Source organism: Sinohyriopsis cumingii, chromosome 1 (genome assembly GCF_028554795.1).
Source record: "Sinohyriopsis cumingii isolate HCF-2022 chromosome 1, ASM2855479v2, whole genome shotgun sequence".
In the NCBI taxonomy this organism is placed as follows: domain Eukaryota; kingdom Metazoa; phylum Mollusca; class Bivalvia; order Unionida; family Unionidae; genus Sinohyriopsis; species Sinohyriopsis cumingii.
The window spans coordinates 54,955,810-54,977,973 of NC_142961.1; the positions used below are offsets into that span (position 1 = coordinate 54,955,810).

The window sequence follows — 22,164 nt, forward strand, 5'->3', positions numbered from 1 at the left end:
TTTGCTCAGAGTAACTCAAATTTTGGAACTTTCTGGATTTAATGAAGTTCTGATCTTAGCCTGAAATTAAATAAAATCAATGCATTTATTCCTGCTATTTGCAAAATTCTGTTACAATGTTCCATTTGAAATTACAATAGAACTTAAGAAAACTGGCCATGACTTGTAAAACGTAACTGATATAAAACAGTCAATATATTGAAATAATCAATATCTTGTTGGTAAAAGAAGTTGAAGATGAAAACAGAAGAGGAAATTAGTTTTGAAAGAGCAGAGGTGGTATCTCACTTATATTATCTATGTATTGCTTTGATTACTTTATCAATCTTTTCATTACTTGTGTACATTATAAAACAGGCATATCTCTTTTAGTGATAGCAGGATATTTGCCATACTGTACACTGATTCATAGAAGATTTACCTGGCAAAATAATATAAACCTGGCAGTCTGGTCATCAACTGATATCAAAGGTAATATAACTATAAAATGTAGTTTTGACCAATAAAATATGATTAATTAGACAGATACAGCTACATATCCATTATTTGAAAGGACTATGCCAGTGATCCTTTATTCATAACCACATATTATGTCATGTTGAAAGGACTATGCCAGTGATCCTTTATTCATAACCACATATTATGTCATGTTGAAAGGACTATGCCAGTGATCCTTTATTCATAACCACAGAATATATCATGTTGAAAGGACTATGCCAGTGATCCTTTATTCATAACCACAGAATATGTCATGTTGAAAGGACTATGCCAGAGATCCTTAATTTATAACCACATATTCTGTCATGTTGAAAGGACTGTGCCAGAGATCTTTTATGCATAACCACAGATTGTGTCATGTTGAAAGGACTATGCCAGAGATCCTTTATTCATAACCACTGATTATGTCATGTTGAAAGGACTATACCAGAGATCCTTTATTCATAACCACAGATTCTATCATGTTGAAAGGACTATGCCAGAGATCCTTTATTCATAACCACAGATTCTGTCATGTTGAAAGGACTATGCCAGAGATCCTTTATTCATAACCACAGATTCTGTCATGTTGAAAGGACTATGCCAGAGATCCTTTATTCATGACCACAGAGTATGTCATGTTGAAGGACTATGCTGGAGATCCTTAATTTATAACCACAGATTCTGTCATGTTGAAAGGACTATGGCAGAGATCCTTTATTCATAACCACAGAGTATGTCATGTTGAAGGACGATGCTGGAGACCCTTTATGCATAACCACAGTTTCTATCATGGTGAAAGGACTATGCCAGAGATCCTTTATTCATAACCACAGATTCTGTCATGTTGAAAGGACTATGCCAGAGATCCTTTATTCATGACCACAGAGTATGTCATGTTGAAAGACTATGCGTGAGATCCTTAATTTATAACCACAGATTCTGTCATGTTGAAAGGACTATGGCAGAGATCCTTTATTCATAACCACAGAGTATGTCATGTTGAAGGACTATGCTGGAGACCCTTTATGCATAACCACAGTTTCTATCATGGTGAAAGGACTATGCTAAAAACTTTTAATTCATAACAACATATCCTCTCATTATGATAGGACTATGCTGTAGATCCTTTATGCATAACCACAGAGTCTGCTATGAATATATATATAATACATTGATCACGAAATATGCATATTTTTACGACTTAACATGTATTGATTTATAGTATGTATAAATGGGTCCTTATAAAGAAAGTCTTTATTCATATGTGATCTTATAATGCAGGTCATCACTGTAACAGCTTAGATTAATTTTTTAAAGACTTTTACTATTTCTTTCCTAGATCAGTTTGTCATATCTTTATGTTGTAATACATTAAGAGCTTTATGTTATAAACATGTATGTTGTACACAATAAGAGCTTTATGTTGTACACATTATGACCTGTATGTTGTACACCTTGATGTTGTACACATTAAGACCTGTATGTTGTACACATTAAGACCTGTATGTTATACACATTAAGACCTGTATGTTGTACACATTAAGATGTGTATGTTGTACACATTAAGACCTGTATGTTGTACACATTAAGACCTGTATGTTATACACATTAAGACCTGTATGTTATACACATTAAGACCTGTATGTTATACACATTAAGACCTGTATGTTGTACACATTAAGACCTGTATGTTATACACATTAAGACCTGTATGTTGTACACATTAAGATGTGTATGTTGTACACATTAAGACCTGTATGTTGTACACCTTAAGACCTTGATCTTGTACACATTAAGACCTGTATGTTGTACACATTAAGACCTGTATGTTGTACACATTAAGTGTGTGTGTGTGTGTGTGATTTGGATTTTGAAAGTAGCTTTAACAATTTTTCAGTCATATTGCTATAATGTCTGCAGTGTGGCAGTTTATTGTGATGTCTAGCACTGGGATATCATGACACAGACATTTAGCATGATGTCCCACCCAGTCACATTATCCTGACACGAGGCTGACCAGTCCTAACACTATCTTCTTAATGCTGAGCGCCAAGCAAGGTAGCTGTTAATACAATTTTTATAAGTCTTTGGTATAACTTGTCCGGGGATTGAACCCATGACCTCCCATATCCGAGGTGGATGCTCTAACCACTAGGCCACCAGAGTGGTACACACATTAAGACTTTTATGTTATACATATTAAGATCTTTATGTTGTATACATTAAGACCATTGTGTTGTGTATCAAAAGTATAGGAACTAAAGGATTGGTGGAATATTTGAAAAAATAGACATTTTGTATCGTAAATTGACAGGCTTTTGCTTATCATCAAGGTTTGTGAGATACAATGGTGCCCTATTACAGGGAATTATAATATTACAAACTCCAGGATGTAACCAATGTCCCCATTAGACAACAAATGACAAATCCAGATGAAAATTTCTTCCTGTAGAATGAACAGTTGATTAATAGAATGGACCCAAATCATTATTTTTTTAATGAGAGACTCCAATATTACTTTGATAAATATGGATTATATTTCACATCTTTGTTGTAGAGTTTTTGTAAATCACAAGGATTTGGCACTAACTGATCGCAGCGACCTTCATGCAGATGATTCAAGAAGCCCAGGAGATTTCCGGACTGCCCTTCAGTATGCCCTTCATCTGCCCTTCAGCATATATTCCCAACGGATTATACTGCTTGTTACAACAGATGAGGTGAGTGCCCCTAAATACGCTTTATGTTTTGCCAGTAAAGGGAGAGACATGGTCATCACTTGGACTGTTTTAGGGAATATATTCTCCTTTTATCTTTTATCTTGTTCTAATACATGTTTACATTTATTTGGAAGGATTTTTCTTTCATGTTGTTATTTTGCAATGTTTTATCTTTATGTTTTTACAACTTTAATGTTAACACTGTAAATTTGGCTGCTGTGTCAGTTTCATTAAAGAAAAAATTATATGTTTTATTATTTATAATGAAAAACTTGTTTAATTGTCTATTGTAAGTAAGGTCTCTGAGTAAATTGATAATATATATGGTTGTGGCCAGTTCCATGTTTCAGTAGTGGATACACTGATCTCAAACCACAACATAACTGAGTGTCCACATGTATGACATTAAGTGGAAAGGTTGGAGAGGACCCTGACCAGTATTAACTTTTTATCCAACTGCATTGTTGGTTGAATATTTATATCAAACGTTTGTGATAATAAGATTACTTATCTTGACTGTGTAGGGAAAAATCAAAACTTTCACAGGTGAGACACTTAATTTTACGTCCTCATCTGAGCTTAAATTGATGTCCGGTTGCTTCTTGTGTAACATGAGATACAAGCAATCAAACCTACAATTCTACTAAAACATCATTTGACCTATAGACTGAGCCCAAATCAAAACTTATCTCAGATGGGGATTTGCTCAGGTTGTTTTGCAGTAGAAAATGGCAGCTAAAAAGAAGAAATACCGGTACTCATGTTAAATCTTTTGGATAGCTAGTTTTTGGAGCATATGTAGAACCTGTGTCTTAAAGTAATACAGAAAATACAGTTTCTGTGTCTTAATGTTAATACAGAAAATGCAGTTTCTGTGTCTTAATGTTAATACAGAAAATGCAGTTTCTGTGTCTTAATGTTAATAAAGAAAATACAGTTTCTGTGTTTTAATGTTAATACAGAAAATACAGTTACTGTGTCTTAATGTTAATACAGAAAATACAGTTTCTGTGTCTTAATGTTAATACAGAAAATACAGTTTCTGTGTTTTAATGTTAATACAGAAAATACAGTTTCTGTGTTTTAATGTTAATACAAAAAATACAGTTACTGAGTCTTAATAATAATACAGAAAATACAGTTTCTGTGTCTTAAAGTAATACAGAAAATACAGTTTCTGTGTCTTAATGTTAATACAGAAAATGCAGTTTCTGTGTCTTAATGTTAATACAGAAAATGCAGTTTCTGTGTTTTAATGTTAATACAGAAAATGCAGTTTCTGTGTCTTAATGTTAATACAGAAAATACAGTTTCTGTGTTTTAATGTTAATACAGAAAATGCAGTTTCTGTGTCTTAATGTTAATACAGAAAATGCAGTTTCTGTGTCTTAAAGTAATACAGAAAATACAGTTTCTGTGTCTTAATGTTAGTTTCTGTGTCTTAATGTTAATACAGAAAATGCAGTTTCTGTGTCTTAATGTTAATACAGAAAATACAGTTTCTGTGTTTTAATGTTAAAACAGAAAATACAGTTTCTGTGTCTTAATGTTAATACAGAAAGTACAGTTCCTGTGTCTTAGTGTTAATATAGAAAATGCAGTTACTGTGTCTTAATGTTAATACAGAAAGTACAGTTACTGTGTTTTAATGTTAATACAGAAAATACAGTTACTGTGTCTTAATGTTAATACAGAAAATGTAGTTACTGTTTCTTAATGTTAATAAAGAAAATACAATGTATGTGTTTTAATGTTAATACAGAAAATACAGTTACTGTGTTTTAATGTTAATACAGAAAATACAGTTACTGTGTCTTAATGTTAATACAGAAAATACAATTTCTGTGTTTTAATGTTAATACAGAAAATACAGGTCCTGTGTCTTAATTGTAATACGGAAAATACAGTTACTGTTTCTTAATGTTAATAAAGAAAATACAATTTATGTATCTTAATGTTAATACAGAAGATACAGTTACTGTCTTAATGTAATACAGAAAGTACAGTTCCTGTGTCTTAGTGTTAATACAGAAAATGCAGTTACTGTGTCTTAATGTTAATACAGAAAATACAGTTTCTTTGTCTTAATGTTAATACAGAAAATACAGATCCTGTGTCTTAATGTTAATACAGAAAATGCAGTTTCTTTGTCTTAATGTTAATACAGAAAATACAGTTTCTGTGTTTTAATGTTGATACAGAAAATACAGTTACTGTGTCTTAATGTTGATATAGAAAATGCAGTTACTGTGTCTTAATGTTAATACAGAAAATACAATTTCTGTGTTTTAATGTCAATACAGAAAATACAGTTACTGTGTTTTAATGTTAATATAGAAAATACAGTTTCTGTGTTTTAATGTTAATACAGAAAATACAGTTACTGTGTCTTAGTATTAATACAGAAAATACAGTTACTGTGTCTTAATGTTAATACAGAAAACACAATTTCTGTGTCTTAATGTTAATACAGAAAATACAATTTCTGTGTTTTAATGTTAATACAGAAAATACAGTTTCTGTGTCTTAATGTTAATACAGAAAATACAATTTCTGTGTCTTAATGTTAATACAGAAAATACAGTTTCTGTGTCTTAATGTTAATACAGAAAATACAGTTACTGTGTCTTAATGTTAATACAGAAAATACAGTTTCTGTGTCTTAATGTTAATACAGAAAATACAATTTCTGTGTTTTAATGTTAATACAGAAAATACAGTTTCTGTGTCTTAATGTTAATACAGAAAATACAATTTCTGTGTCTTAATGTTGATACAGAAAATGCAGTTACTGTGTCTTAATGTTAATACAGAAAATACAGTTACTGTGTCTTAATGTTGATACAGAAAATGCAGTTACTGTGTCTTAATGTTAATACAGAAAATACAGTTACTGTGTCTTAATGTTAATACAGAAAATACAGTTTCTGTGTCTTAATGTTAATACAGAAAATACAGTTACTGTGTCTTAATGTTAATACAGAAAATGCAGTATCTGTGTTTTAATGTTAATACAGAAAATACAATTTCTGTGTTTTAATGTTAATACAGAAAATACAGATCCTGTGTCTTAATGTTAATACAGAAAATACAATTACTGTTTCTTAATGTTAATAAAGAAAATAAAGTTTATGTATCTTAATGTTAATACAGAAGATACAGTTACTGTCTTAATGTAATACAGAAAGTACAGTTCCTGTGTCTTAGTGTATATGCAGAAAATACAGTTACTGTCTTAATGTTAATACAGAAAATACAGTTACTGACTTAATGTAATACAGAAAGTACAGTTTCTGTGTCTTAGTATTAATGCAGAAAATACAGTTACTGTCTTAATGTTAATACAGAAAATACAGTTACTGACTTAATGTAATACAGAAAGTACAGTTCCTGTGTCTTAGTGTTAATGCAGAAAATACAGTTACTGTCTTAATGTTAATACAGAAAATACAGTTACTGACTTAATGTAATACAGAAAGTACAGTTTCTGTGTCTTAATGTTAATACAGAAAATACAGTTACTGACTTGATGTAATACAGAAAGTACAGTTCCTGTGTCTTAGTGTTAATGCAGAAAATACAGTTACTGTCTTAATGTTAATACAGAAAGTACAGTTTCTGTGTCTTAATGTTAATACAGAAAATGCAGTTACTGTCTTAATGTTAATACAGAAAATACAGTTACTGTCTTAATGTTAATACAGAAAATACAGTTTTTGAAGCTATTGAGTGAGATGTTAAATGACTTCCATCAACTTCTATTTGAAAACTGCTACATGTTGTTTTTCCTCAGTTTGCTATAAACAATAATAATTTCAAATGTATTTTATATTTAAGTAGTTGCATATATCTTTCTATTATATATTTATATTCTTTTGCATCTAACTTTTCCCTGCTTGATTCTAATTTTGTTTCTGATTTCAAAAGGAGCTGTCTTTGAAGTCCTCCACATACTCCCTAAGAGAGGAGCTACAGAGTAAGCAAGCTGTACTTTATGCATTCTCACATACTACCAAGTGGGTGTCTTCTGGAGCCCTGGGCACAGACTGGCAAGGTCAGGCTATCCAATACAGCAAGGTCACACCTGATATCAATACTATACAATTGCCAGAGGTAAAAAGTTACTTCTCATGTGTTATAACATTAAATTTTAAGGTCAGGCTATCCAATACAGCAAGGTCACACCTGATATCAATACTATACAATTGCCAGAGGTAAAAAGTTACTTCTCATGTGTTATAACATTAAATTTTATCTTTGTTATGCTTATACATCAAGTTTTAAAACTGATAAAATGTACTTTAGAAAACTCAGCGATTAGCAGGAGCAGTCTGTGGAATCTAGGAAACTGAAAAACTACTGATGTTTGATTGGTGAATGTTCATTGGTTCAGATGTGTAAACAAGGGATTCAACCTAGTTCTATAGAGGTGCAGATCAAGTGCACTGCTTATGCTGTATCCACTCCTAAACATTTTCTGAATGTAGTTTGAAGACTCGGGTGTTTGCATTAAGTGGTCTCAAAGATAGAGGAAACAAGAGAATCATACTATGCTTGGGAGATAATAAATTTCAGAGTTTGAATTTTCATTTTCAGGCAATGAAAAGAGTTGTTACAAAAGTAAAGTTTGAGTTTTCACTCCAGCCAATGAAAAGAGTTGTTACAAAAGTACAATTTTTTTAGATATTAGCTCGTCAAAAATCTTAAGCTTGAAATTTGCTCAGAAGTATTGATTTTCAAACTGGAAGAAAAACACACACCTTGCATGGGTAAACATACATTTTGATATATACAACAACTGTGGTCAAATTAGAGACTACTCAAGTACAAGTTAAGTACATTAAAATTTTGTTGAATGGCCTTGATTCCATGCAGTAGCATATATTAATAATGTTGGTAGGAGGGAAAAATTAGCAATGAGAGTGGATGGTTAACCACTGAGTATGGTACATAGGAGCACTGTTAAGAAACAACAACTCCAGAGATGAAATGCAAAAGTGCACTCATCAAGAATATACGTTTGACTGAAGTATATTAATTGTTCAAAACATGATGGCTTAGAAAACATTCTGCTTTTTTGATCTGACAAACATCAACATTTACAGCAGTAAAATCCATAAAATAAGGACTTTTTTGATCAGATTATGAATCTCTCAAAGTCTTACATTATGACTCTCTCACAGTCTTACATTATGACTCTCTTAGACAATCATATATAACTCTCTCACACTCTTACATTATGACTGCCTTACAGTATTACATTATAACTCTCTCAGTCTTACATTATGACTCTCTTACAGTCTTAGATTATGGCTTTTGCTCTTACATTGTCACTCACATTATGACTTAAATGCTATCATTCTTACATTATGACTTTCACTCATATGATTCATACTCTTACATTATGACTATCATTCTTACATTATGACCCTCTTACATTATGACTATCATTTTTAATTATGACTTTCACTCATACATTATGATTCTCACTCTTATATTATGATTCCTGATTATTCTTACATTATGCCTCTCACTCTTACATTATGCCTCTCACTCTTACATTATAATTCTCACTCTTACATTATGATTCCTGATCACTGTTACATTATAACTCTCACTCTTACATTATAACTCTCCCTCTTACATTTTGATTATTACTCTTACATTAAGACTTAGTTTTTAAGATTCTCTTACATTATGACTCACTTGTACATTATGACTCTCACTCATACATTGCAACTCGCTCTTACATTAGGACTCACTTTTTATGATTATCTTACATTATGACTATCACTTTTGACCTGCTTTCCCGGCTCGGTCACTTTAACCACCCAGGCCTTCCATACACACTCACTTTGGCACATTCCTGGCAGTCTTTCATCTCTCCTTACTACAGCGACCTCTGTCTACAACTAGTTAGTCTGCACCCAGTTATCCACACCTAGTTAGCTGAATAGGAGCAAATACCTTTCTAAATAATCTGTTTTCGGACTGTCATTCAGGTTGATAACACCTGAGCATTTCAAATGAATCAGTATCAACACACCTGAAATATTTCCTTATGTATGACTTTCTGTAATGTACAAATGACACACTATTGATTGCCTAAATAAAAAATATTATATACTAAAACTCTAACATATATGCAAACATCTTCAATATTAGTTATAATAGCATCAAAACAACCTACAAACAGGAGTACTGCATATATGTTCATATCCCTGTCAATAATCTGAACCGTAACATTTCTCTCAACCAACTTACATCAGCCATACACTCTTGGTGAATTAGACTACAGTATGATAAAACAACACTAGCATATAATATAACATTGAACGTATTTTGCAAAACTGAACATTAATTTGAACTAAAAAGAATGTAACTCACCCTCCTCATTGGCTCGAACTGGGCAAAACATAATGGCGATCCCGCCCTGACAGCTAAACGTTCAAAGAGCTTCCCTCTAATGGCTGTCCAAGTCAAGATCCCTAAGTAACATATACAGTCGCAAATGGTAACATGTATTACACATGTGCTGTGCAAGCCATGTAGGCATCACACGATGCAAGGAACAAGTATATTTAAAAAATAATAGGGTGCACCAAACACGTCACCTTAATAATCCTGAAATCTATGGTTGTCTAGCCAAACCACATCAGGTATTTTGTAACAATGACACACATTATGAATCTCATTTTCACATTATGACCCACACTGTCACATTACCAGATATGTAACTCTCACATTATGACTCTCACTGTCATAACACACTCATATTATGATTCTCACTCTCATATGGCTCTCCCACTACCACATTAAGCTCACTCTTACATTATGACTGTCACATTATAATACACATTATGACTCTCCCACTCATATTATGACTGTCACACTTTCACATTATGACTGTCACATTATAATACACATTATGCCTCTCCCACTACCACATTAAGCTCACTCGTACATTATGACTGTCACATTGTAGTACACATTATGCCTCTCCCACTGTCAAATTAAGCTCACTCTTACATTATGACTGTTACATTATATTACACGTTATGACTCTCCCACTGTCACATTAAGCTCACTCTTACATTATGACTGTCACATTATAATACACATTATGCCTCTCCCACTGTCACAATAAGCTCACTCTTACATTATGACTGTCACATTATATTACATGTTATGACTCTCCCACTGTCACATTAAGCTGACTCTTACATTATGACTGTCACATTATAATACACATTATGCCTCTCCCACTACCACATTAAGCTCACTCTTACATTATGACTGTCACATTATAATACACATTATGCCTCTCCCACTGTCACATTAAGCTCACTCTTACATTATGACTGTCACATTATAATACACATTATGCCTCTCCCACTACCACATTAAGCTCACTCTTACATTATGAGTGTCACATTATAATACACATTATGACTCTCCCACTCATATTATGACTGTCACACTTTCACATTATGACTGTCACATTATAATACACATTATGCCTCTCCCACTGCCACATTAAGCTCACTCTTACATTATGACTGTCACATTATAATACACATTATGACTCTCCCACTCATATTATGACTGTCACACTTTCACATTATGACTGTCACGTTATAATACACATTATGCCTCTCCCACTGCCACATTAAGCTCACTCTTACATTATGACTGTTACATTATATTACACGTTATGACTCTCCCACTGTCACATTAAGCTCACTCTTACATTATGACTGTCACATTGTAATACACATTATGCCTCTCTCATTACCACATTAAGCTCACTCTTACATTATGACTGAGGGGCCCCGAGTGGCCGAGTGGTCTAAAGTGCTCACTGTTCTGGATCACTGCTATGTCACCTCTGTCTGCGTGGGTTCGAGTCCAAGACTCGGCTAGCGTGGGTACGTGGGAAAGCCTGTCAGTAGCTTCTCGTGGGTCGGTGGTTCTTCCCTGGGTTTTCCAGGGTTCTTCCTCCACCAGTTATACAGGCTGCCATGTATAGCATATCTTGTGCTGAAAAATGGCATTAAACCCTAGAACAACAACAACATTATGACTGTCACATTATAATACACATTATGCCTCTCCCACTGTCAAATTAAGCTCACTCTTACATTATGACTGTCACATTATATTACACGTTATGACTCTCCCACTACCACATTAAGCTCACTCTTACATTATGACTGTCACATTATATTACACATTATGACTCTCCCACTGTCACATTAAGCTCACTCTTACATTATGACTGTCACATTGTAATACACATTATGCCTCTCCCACTGTCACAATAAGCTCACTCTTACATTATGACTGTCACATTATAATGCACATTATGACTTTCCCACTCATATTATGACTGTCACACTTTTACATTATGACTGTCACATTATAATGCACATTATGACTCTCCCACTCATATTATGACTGTCACACTTTTACATTATGACTGTCACATTATAATGCACATTATGATTTTCCCACTCATATTATGACTGTCACACTTTTACATTATGACTCACTGATGTATGCCATGGATACTCAACCAAAAGAATTACAATTTCTGCGATATTGATGAAATTCTCGTATTTGAATGGGGGATAAGTCATGTGTGAGAATGTGAAGATATTAGTGCTGGTTGCATGACTACAACATGCTTTTCTGGTCAGATTTTATATTTGACTTTCATCTTACTCATCTTCTCAAATACAAGATGATGACCCCAAATTTGTACACTATTTCCCATTGTGTTGCAATGAAGATTATGGTCATGAAGAATAATGATGATACACATTTTCCATTGCTTGTAAAATTTATATAATTTTAATGTCTTAGAGCGGATGTTAACAATTTCTTCTTTAAATTCATTACCTAATCATAATATCTTAGGCAAACTACTATTACCTTGCAATTCCAGCACTCCCAGATAATACTTTTAGCTAAATATAAGCTACAAGTTGTCTGTTCACCTACGTAGTGGTCAGACAGAGTGATCTCCACTTGGTATAGGGATTGGTGCCTAATCCCATGAATATCTCAGTTGCTGCTTCTGCTCATTCCAAGCAGCATGCTCTTGACAAAATCCTCTACCAAGTTTATGGAGTTCTTCACTTAAAAGGGAAGAATACTCTATTTATTTTTCCAACTTTTCTTTCTTACTATGATGACAAAAGTTCTGCAAATTACAGTTTGCATCACTTAATTGTATTTATGTACTTGCATAGGTAGCCTGTGCAACTTCACAATAGTTCTAGCCATAGCTTGAATTTATATATGGGTGCAAGTCTGTTGAGGGCTATAGAAAACTCTTAACATATGCATAATTTCAGCTATGACCAGATACATACAGTTACATTTTCTGTACTAATGCAATCTAGTGTCTATGCACCAAGCTTCACTGAACTTATCCTGCACAGGACATTATTGAGCCTTCCTACAGGTAGTAATGTGAATTAATATTATATTGATAGTTCATTGCCTTCATTAGGCTGTCTGCTAGCACTAATTCATAGTCTTATATGTGGCATTTTATTGATTTTACCTATATAGAACATACTTCATTGCCTTCATTAGGCTGTCTGGTAACACTAATTCATAGTCATATATGTGGCATTTTATTGATTTTACCTGTATAGAACATACTTCATTGCCTTCATTAGGCTGTCTGCTAGCACTAATTCATAGTCTTATATGTGGCATTTTATTGATTTTACATGTATAGAACATACTTCATTGCCTTCATTAGGCTGTCTGCTAGCACTAATTCATAGTCTTATATGTGGAATTTTATTGATTTTACCATGATTAAGGAACATCACTTGGCCTTTTCCCACTGGTAAAATTTGTTTCATAAAGGATACTGTAGCACATTTTATGTGCAGGTTTTTTTGTGTAATAAAGAAAACTTGTTTATATTACTATTTAGCTTTCGCTTTGTTTGGATAAATACAGGTAAGCTTTCTATATATGGTTACTAATTAGCATCCAGCTCATGCATTTTACTATAAGCAAGTTCACTGATTTTTAACAGTATGGCAATCAACCATTGGCCTTCCTATGGGTAAGCTGTTACTGAATTGATTATTTGCCTTCCATTTAGTACATGTAAGTACTATAATTGACACTTTAGTGATTCTATCTGTGCAGACAGTCAAAATTCCTTTGGCCTACAGATTATTTGTGACTAGAATTGATTATTTAGCATCCTTCATCCACATATTAATACTGAGGCAATAATTCTCTACCTGTATAGGTCAAATGCACCCCACTACAGGTATTTATCATAGTGGCTAATTCTGCATGGATTTTTACAAGTTCAAACTTCACTACATGTATATAGGGTCTGCTCTGTTTTGTGGTATAGATTTAGACCAGTCTGATAACCTATCAACATGCATAGTTTCTCTAGTTGTCATCCTTTGAATACATGTCAGACTTGCATATTATGGACAGAACTCAATCACATCTTGGATGACTAAACATCTGGTTTGCCCGCAAGGGTTTGAACCATATCTTTTCTAGACAATGAGATGGTGATCAGCAAAAAACATCAATTATAGTCTCACATATTAGAATTATGCACTGGATATGTTTTTTGGATCAATATCACATACCCATCCCAACCTCAAGAACTGGTCAAAGTCATGCCAGCCTGAAGATGACCATGTTCCTTCACAACTGGCCATGGCCATATAGCTCTGATTGCAATGTTACCATGACAACAATCAATCACACAGTATCAGCCAGCAGATAAAAAAGTTGTCCTATTCCATGACTCGCCTATTTCGACTGCAAGAACAGACTTAAAGACCTAATAATGTTTCCTTACCTTAGATATTTTCAGCATGTTTTATGTTTTCTAATTTCATGGTGTTTGTTTTTTGTAATCATATCATTATAAATGTTTTATTGTTTTTTTTCTTTGTTCTTTTTTTTAGGTGTTGTCTAATGTATTAAAATGCTTAGAGCTTCTAAGATTAGGTGCTATACAAAGTCCTCATTATTATTATTATGACTAACACTGGATCAGTCTAATCACATAGTGTTCCTAGGCACTTACTGTGGAAGACATACAATTTATTTACCACCCTCAAGGATCATCTTACCTGTATAGTACCTCAAACACCTCTGGCATATAATGTCCTTCTTGGGGCCTCAGATTTCAAGAAATGTCTCTTCATGCCTCAAGCCTCTGCCACCAAAGAGATTCTGCTTAACAACACATTAGAAGTAACTGATTCTGATGCATCAGTGGGCCACCATCCTCAACAATCTTCTCCTTCTGCTTTGCAGGTAGTGCAGGAGGCATCAACTTCACTACCTTAATATATAAATGATGATATTGGCATTCAAGATCCCTTGTCATTATTAGATCCTGCTTGGATAAGGGAACTCTGCCTTGAAAGCTAGAACTGAAGTTTCCTATCCAATCCCATGGAACTTCTGTTCTCTTTTCTCTACATCACCTGCCAGGTCTACAGTTCTGACATCAAGTGAAAATTATCTATGGAAGATTCTACTTTTAATTGTGTCCACTCTATTGGAATAATTATAGTTAACCAACATAGGACTCATCATTATTAATGATTTGTATATACAAGTTCCAACCTCAGGGTTCAGCTCAATAATTACTGATGAACAACAAGGGAAAAAGCTAGGCAAACAGCAAATCTATCCTCTTGCACAGCAGATGCAATGATCAAGGATCCTGTAAACTGTTCCATGAATTGGATGATGTTCCTCTCACACAGATTACATACTTCCATTTCAACCAGACTAGGCCATATACATTGGATCATAGGGTCAACAACCACAACAGGTACAGGGTAAGTCACCGTATCATTTCAGGGCTATTCATGAGTTTAGTCAATGGAATAAGTAGGGCATATTCATAGGATGGTCCACTTCATAACAGAGATGCAGCATACTATAGAAGTAATAGCAGCTATAAACATGTGGAAAAAAGTAGTGGGGTAGTGGATGTCTTAGACCTTGGTTGCTTTATTGGGCTCCCATAACACTGATCCAAGTGGAGATCTAACCTGTTGGGCCAACTCTCACAATCTGGAGCAATATTAAGTTGCATCTTTAAGGCAGGAAAACCACTTTGGACTTGTGTCAGCATTACCTCTACTAGTACAACCTCTGCTAATCACAATATCTACAGATGCAAACACCGAGGACTAGGGGAGCAAGTCTCCCACTATTTCAAACTACAATAGGAGCATAACCCCATCAAGATCATTGTTTACATATCGATGTCATTGAGATGGAAACCATTTTGAAAGTTTTTCATTGGTGACTGGAGAACCTATGTAGGAAATAGAGTTCTCTTTCTGTCTGATAACTTCACCATGTTGACTCACCTCAAACAGCAAATCAGAACAAAACCTCAGACCCTTGTGTTCTTGTTTGGGATTTTCTAAAGTGGTGTCCTCATCAACAATCCACATTTAGGTATACATTTTCTAAGCTGGCTAATGTATTAGCAGACTCATGGTTCTGCAAGAATGAAATAATACAAATGAAATGGTTCCTTCATCCCTCAACCTATGATGGACCTATTGGTGACAACTTGAAATGCCAAAACCACAACCTTGGTCTTACCAATCCTGGAAACAAAAGGCCTGGATTATTGATGCTGTTCTATTGATTGGAATGGCTGAATGCATACACTTCTTGAACATGTCTGATCCAAAAGGGGATACAGAAATCCGGATTACTACTATCAAATGGGAAATATTGCAGCAGCCTCATCAATAACAACAGAATCACCAAGACTGAGATATTCCCTCATCTGAATTAAGAAAACATGATCACATGTGTTTCACCCCAACCCATATTTACTGAACCTGCATGTAGGGATGTTATGAAATGCACAATTAAGAACAAACAGTTTTCACAAGTGATGGAATATCCAAAAATGAGATGGCTATCCACCTTAGAGGAGTACAAGGGTGATGGAATATAGTCTCAATAGAGTGCACAAAGCACATTATACCAGTGTAGGCACAAATACCTCAAGAGTTAACTTCCTATGACTCTTCAATGAAAAACAAGACTAACCATAATTAAACATACTGAACACTGGAATACTAATGCTGTCTTGAACGAGAGGATATCAACCAAACCAAAGACCTATCTGATCTTCTATTCATTTGGATTCCACATGGACAATGACATTGGACTTTTGTCCAAGTGGAAGTTATCATGGTGGAACAGAACACCATTTTAATTGGTTTCAAGAGCTTACTTGGTTACCTATCTTATAAGTTCTGCTTCCTCTCTACTTTAGCTTATTGCAGGCAAAATCAGCCAAACACTTCTTATTGGTGGACCTATCTATCTTCCACATGATTAGATCAATATCACTCATGAAGCCCCCTGCTTTCATTACCAGGAACAGGCTTCTATTCATGAGGAATTAAACATCGGTAATAATTCCCATCTATTCTGGACACTTCATCTCAAGGTCATCAACAGGACCCAGTGCAAGCTCCAAAGTGGTATCGAGCTGTTGCATCAAGGGAGATCACACTTCATTTTACCTTCAAAGAGGGGATAGATTACATATCAACACATGTGTTTTCATCCTGATTCAAATGGGCCATCTTCCCAGCATATCAGACTAAATCCACACTATTGAATTTGTTCCACATATTGGCTGACATGAAGTCAGTACAGTCAGCACAGTCACTGCATATGAGTGAAACTGTTCTCAAACTATGATTACCTTCAAGGAGGGGACGGATGATATATCAACATATGCATTTCCATCTTGATTAAAGTGGATTATCTGTCTTGCATTTTGGACTAAACCCACACCAATGAATTTGCTCCATATATTGGCTCATGAAATTAGCACAATTATTGCACATAAATGAGATCTGAGTTCACTTTTCCAGTTCTTATAATAGATCTCTCATCTTAAAAGGCTCAAGTTGATCTGGAGGAACCTTTACCCATGTCATAAAGGTTACCCTTCCAGATCATTCAACAGCTTCATACAGCCCAGGCTACATGACTTCCGCTGGATTTGTGGGAGGGAAATTCTTTTCCATCTCAAAGCTGCTTTCTGACCAATGGAGTCTTTTCCAGTCAGGTTATCTAGAACCTGTCTCACGTACCTTAGGGGAGCAGAGATGGTCTTTCTGGGGCAAGGGGATATATCTTCCTCCACCTGTTACCTATTATCCTGAGGTATTATGATTGGGTAATGTATTTAAAGAAGAAACTAATTTTTTCTACCAAAATATTTCTTTGAGAATACTTGCCAAATCATACTACACATACACCCTCCCAGCTTCCCTGCAGTTACATCCAAATAGAGAGTGTACCTTACACTAGTAATAACTGAACGATTCACGGGATTTGGTGCCAATCCCTATACCAAGGGAAGATCACTCTGCCCAACCTCCACCTAGTTGAGCAGATAACTTTTAGCTTGTTTTAGCTAAAAGTGTTATCTAGCAGGGATGTATTTGCAAGGAAATAGTAGTGCTCCTAAGGTATTATGATTGGGAAAGTGTTTCTTGAAGAAACATATTTTACTAGAAAAATTTGGTTTTTTAATGACATATAAATCTGCGAAATAATTCGAGTCCAATTGCCAGACCCTGATCTGCCATTGCATAATACTCAACAAATCAATGTCTATTTTATTTGTTCTGCTTCCAACAAATTGCATTGACCAATATCTGTATGTGTATTATGCTGCATTGGATTTTGGTCTGCAGTCTGCATTTGGGTTCAGCTTATAAGTAAATATATATGGCAATAATAATAATCTGCTCATGGTAATAGGTATTCCCATTTTGTTTTCAGACAGAAATCATTCAGCTGGTGAAATCTTCTCAAGGAGCTCTGTTTAACATGGATGTAAGTGTAGAAAACAACCAGGCAAGAGTAACAGAGATATTCGATTACATACTTAAACAGACTTCAGACAGAGCTCAAGAAAAGTGCAAAGGATTTATGAAAAACTGACTCATTTTTCAGCTGAAATGCATTACCTTAAAGAACCAAAGCATTTGGAAAATTCTGTCAAAAGTTGTCTACTATTAAACTGTTTTGTTAGATTTTTTTAAACTATCAGATGTTAAATAAAAATATGCTGATAGGTTGTAACAAGTAGCATACATGCTTACAAGTTTTAATTCATGGAAACATTTTAATCTTTTTTTAACCTATTTATATGTGTAACATTGTGCACTAAACTGACGAAACATTATGTCTTGCAAAAACGTCACACTAAAAGAGATACAAATAAAGATGGTCTCGGTGTTCATGTCCACACAAATTTAGTCATTTAATCAGGAATCAAATTTTTTTTAATGAATTACTACCTAATAGTCTTGGTGTGTGGCTATGTACTTTGTGTTTAAATTTTCTTTCTTGATTTACATACCATATATAATCACACGCGAGGCAAGTCCTTGTGCCAAGAAAATAGACTCTGATCTGCTATTGCATTATGTACTAGCAGATCCAGTTCTATGTTGTTTGTTCTACTGATTAACTGTATAGACCACAATCTGTCAGCACATTATGTAATAGCAGATCCAAGTCTATGTTGTTTGTTCTACTGATTAACTGTGTAGACCACAATCTGCCAGCACATTATGTAATAGCAGATCCAAGTCTATGTTGTTTGTTCTACTGATTAACTGTATAGACCACAATCTGCCAGCACATTATGTAATAGCAGATCCAAGTCTATGTTGTTTCTTCTACTGATTAACTGTATAGACCACCATCTGCCAGCACATTATGTAATAGCAGATCTGGGTCAGTGCAATTGGATCTGACTTGTGTGTAAGTATAAACAGCACATAATTTTCTAAACATATTTGTGTGATAAAATGAAAGTGGTTTCATGTATGATAATAGCTATAGTGTTTGGACCAATCAAGATCCAGGGCTAAACATAAAATATAATGTAATTGCTCATGCCATCATGCTGTATTTACTGTATTGTTTCTTGGACAAAGGCTCTTGCCAAGTGTAGATTAATTGCATTGGTGTTGGAATAAAGAAAGTATCATTAGAATCAAATTTTTGAGCTAAATGGATAAAGTCAAAGGACAGCCAAAGATATAAATGAAATGATAGTTTTGTGATTAAAATGATTTTACCCAAAGAAATTAATTTTATTGCACATTTTATTTTCGGGATACAAAATAAAATTTATTCATTTTCTTTCCAACAAAATCAATCAACAATTTTAAATGCTGTCATATAGTTTTAGTCTGTAAAAGCTATAAAATGACCATACAAAATTAGTGACAATGAAATAAAACATCATTTTATGAGTTCAATTGGAAACTTGTAATTTTTTGTATCAATGGCAAAAACTTGAAAACTGCATATATTTTGTATATGTTTAAACAGAGCTGTTACATGTCTATTCCTCTAATACTACTCCTATTACCACTACTACTACTACTAATAATAATAAACACAAGTAACAGATTGTATAAATAATAGTATTTATTACTATTACCGGTATTATCAGCATCAATGCCATCATCATCTATTTAAAATTCTTACTCATTAAGTTCACATACCAAGTTTTGAAAATGCTCAGTAAAAGTGAAAAAGATATAATGATAAAAGATTGTCATTTAAATCATAATAATAAAGTAAAATTACAAATTTGTGTATTTTAATTTTTTTAAAAAATTGTGTGTTCATTTTGTTAGTTTTGTGTTGTGGTGAAAATAAAATATGATTCTATTTTGAGTGTGTCTTGACTATATATATATATATATATATATATATATATATATATATATATATATATATATATATATATATATATATATATATATATATATGAAATGCAGGTATTTTGTTATTTAAATGTATGATATTGTTTCAAAAATACCTCAAGGGTTACCAAAAGTTCTCACAGTGTAGTTTCATTATGTAAGTAGTTGCTTATTTTCTGGCAGAATCATTTTCTTACTTTCTCCTTTACTGACAATATTAAACATGCATTATCCTATCTCTCCTGTATGAAAGTAATTGACCAGCTAATTTTAGAAATAATGACAATTCAAGATGATTTAATTTATACAATCACTATTAAATAATCTGATTCTTACCATATTCATGGTAAAAGAAAAAAAATGATACTTCATCAATTACCTGCAAGAGGTGCTATATTCACTGTATGATGTTGTAATATAAGTCTTTATTGGTTTTAGTTTTGAATAAACTGTTGTACGATATGTCATAAAAGCAAAATCTTTCAAAGTTTATCCTGATTATGAAACAGACATGGAGGAGCTAAATTTTTTAATGCCCCAAACAGCATATTGCTTGATGTATGAGTGGAGGCTAAAAGTTGAATTCCATAAATGTTCCATACTCGTCTTCAGAAACACAAAATGCTTTTTTGTCAGAATGTTATTTTGTGATATGAAATTGTTAATATGAGAAGTTTGTGTTGAAATGTACTTTACCAATGTACTGATTTTGCAAGTATAATATAGAAAACAACTAAGAACACCAAAGGACAATACATTTCTTTTTCATAAGATTGATTGATTTAGTTAGATAAACTACACAGACATGATTGTCACACATGAATGAATTATATCAGAGTTTGTTTGTTGGAAAATGTTTTATTTAAAATAATTAAAACAAAAATCTTTCTTATCAGAGAAAATATTCAGTATAATCTTAGGCTAATCAAAGTTATCAACACTTTAGCATAGACATTATTCCACTTTTTAAATGCCTCTTTACATTAAATTTAGTTCTAAAATTTGTTTAATTTAGACAAAGGGGTTTGATGTGAGATGATCATAGCCACACTTTTGGAACATAATATATTGCTTGTATTTCATTCCCAGATTGCATTCTGTCTGTAGAAAAAGACAAAATGCTGTCAATTTTGAGAATATATGTATAAAACAATAAGTGATAACTTAACATTTCCATGACCAATGAGAGCAGTGGATGTCACATTTCTGTTCTGACCTAGGGATTACTTAAGTAAATTTCAATTCAGTGTCTTTTTCATAGAAGACTTGTCAAATTTGTGATGACATTTTTCAGTAAATTCGACTAATGATTTAATACGTTTAATAAATTATTAACATGAAGTGCACAAGTTTGATTCAATTTATTGACTACATATGTATCTCAGAGCTATGAAGTTTTTAGTAGTGACAAGTAGCCAATGTAAACATTATCATGCAGAAATAAAATTCAGACTAGAGTGCATTCAACAACAAAATATTGGCTCATTTTCATTTTTGTTGCCTTTTCTACTTTACATTTTTCATGCATGTTTCTGAACCAGAATATCAGATCACTAGATTTCACAAGTTTGATCAGTAGACTGGCTTCTAAACCATTAGGTTTGCTATCAACATAAGTGTTGTATGTTGAAAGGAGACTGATAACAAAATAAGTGCAATTATAGCCATAATATGTATTCTCAATATTGAAACAGAGGTTCAGACACCTATACCTATTTTGAACATTCTGTCCCAGTGAGGGGCTTTGACCTCAGCGACAGTGTGTTATCTTTGTACCCGGAATGAAAATGTCTGTTAAGTCTCCAAGTCTGGAAACAAGTCTGGAAGTCTCCAAGTCTGGAAACATAACTTTTACCAGTAAAATGACTTCCAATGAGGAATGATAACAACAAGCAACGTCTGTCACAACAAACAATGTCTGTCACAACAAGCAACATCTGTGCAAATGCTACTTTATCAACTTTGGGTCCAGTCTCAAATAAGGCCTTCAAAGTTGGTGTGCATGCAGAGATGTTAACCCTCTAGACTCGCAATCAGTGAAAAGAGGGACAAAAATTAGTGAATTTTGAACACAATTAATGAAAAATGATACCATGACACTGGCTCCATCTACACTGATGGACAATACTGCATTATATGAAAACCACAAAATAAAAAATAAAACA

At 33.6% G+C, this 22,164-nt stretch overlaps 1 protein-coding gene across 1 annotated transcript in view; it reads left to right on the forward strand.

Annotated features, from left to right (window-relative positions):
* Positions 1 to 19,947, forward strand: part of LOC149806893 (uncharacterized) — a 248,378-nt gene extending 228,431 nt beyond the window's left edge. The window contains exons 39-41 of the mRNA XM_089959232.1: positions 3,038 to 3,200; positions 7,128 to 7,313; positions 18,054 to 19,947. Of these exons, the coding sequence (XP_089815358.1) occupies positions 3,038 to 3,200; positions 7,128 to 7,313; positions 18,054 to 18,215 (511 nt within the window). The 3' untranslated portion in view covers positions 18,216 to 19,947. The remainder of the gene's footprint in view (positions 1 to 3,037; positions 3,201 to 7,127; positions 7,314 to 18,053) is intronic.
* Positions 19,948 to 22,164: the final 2,217 nt, after the last annotated feature.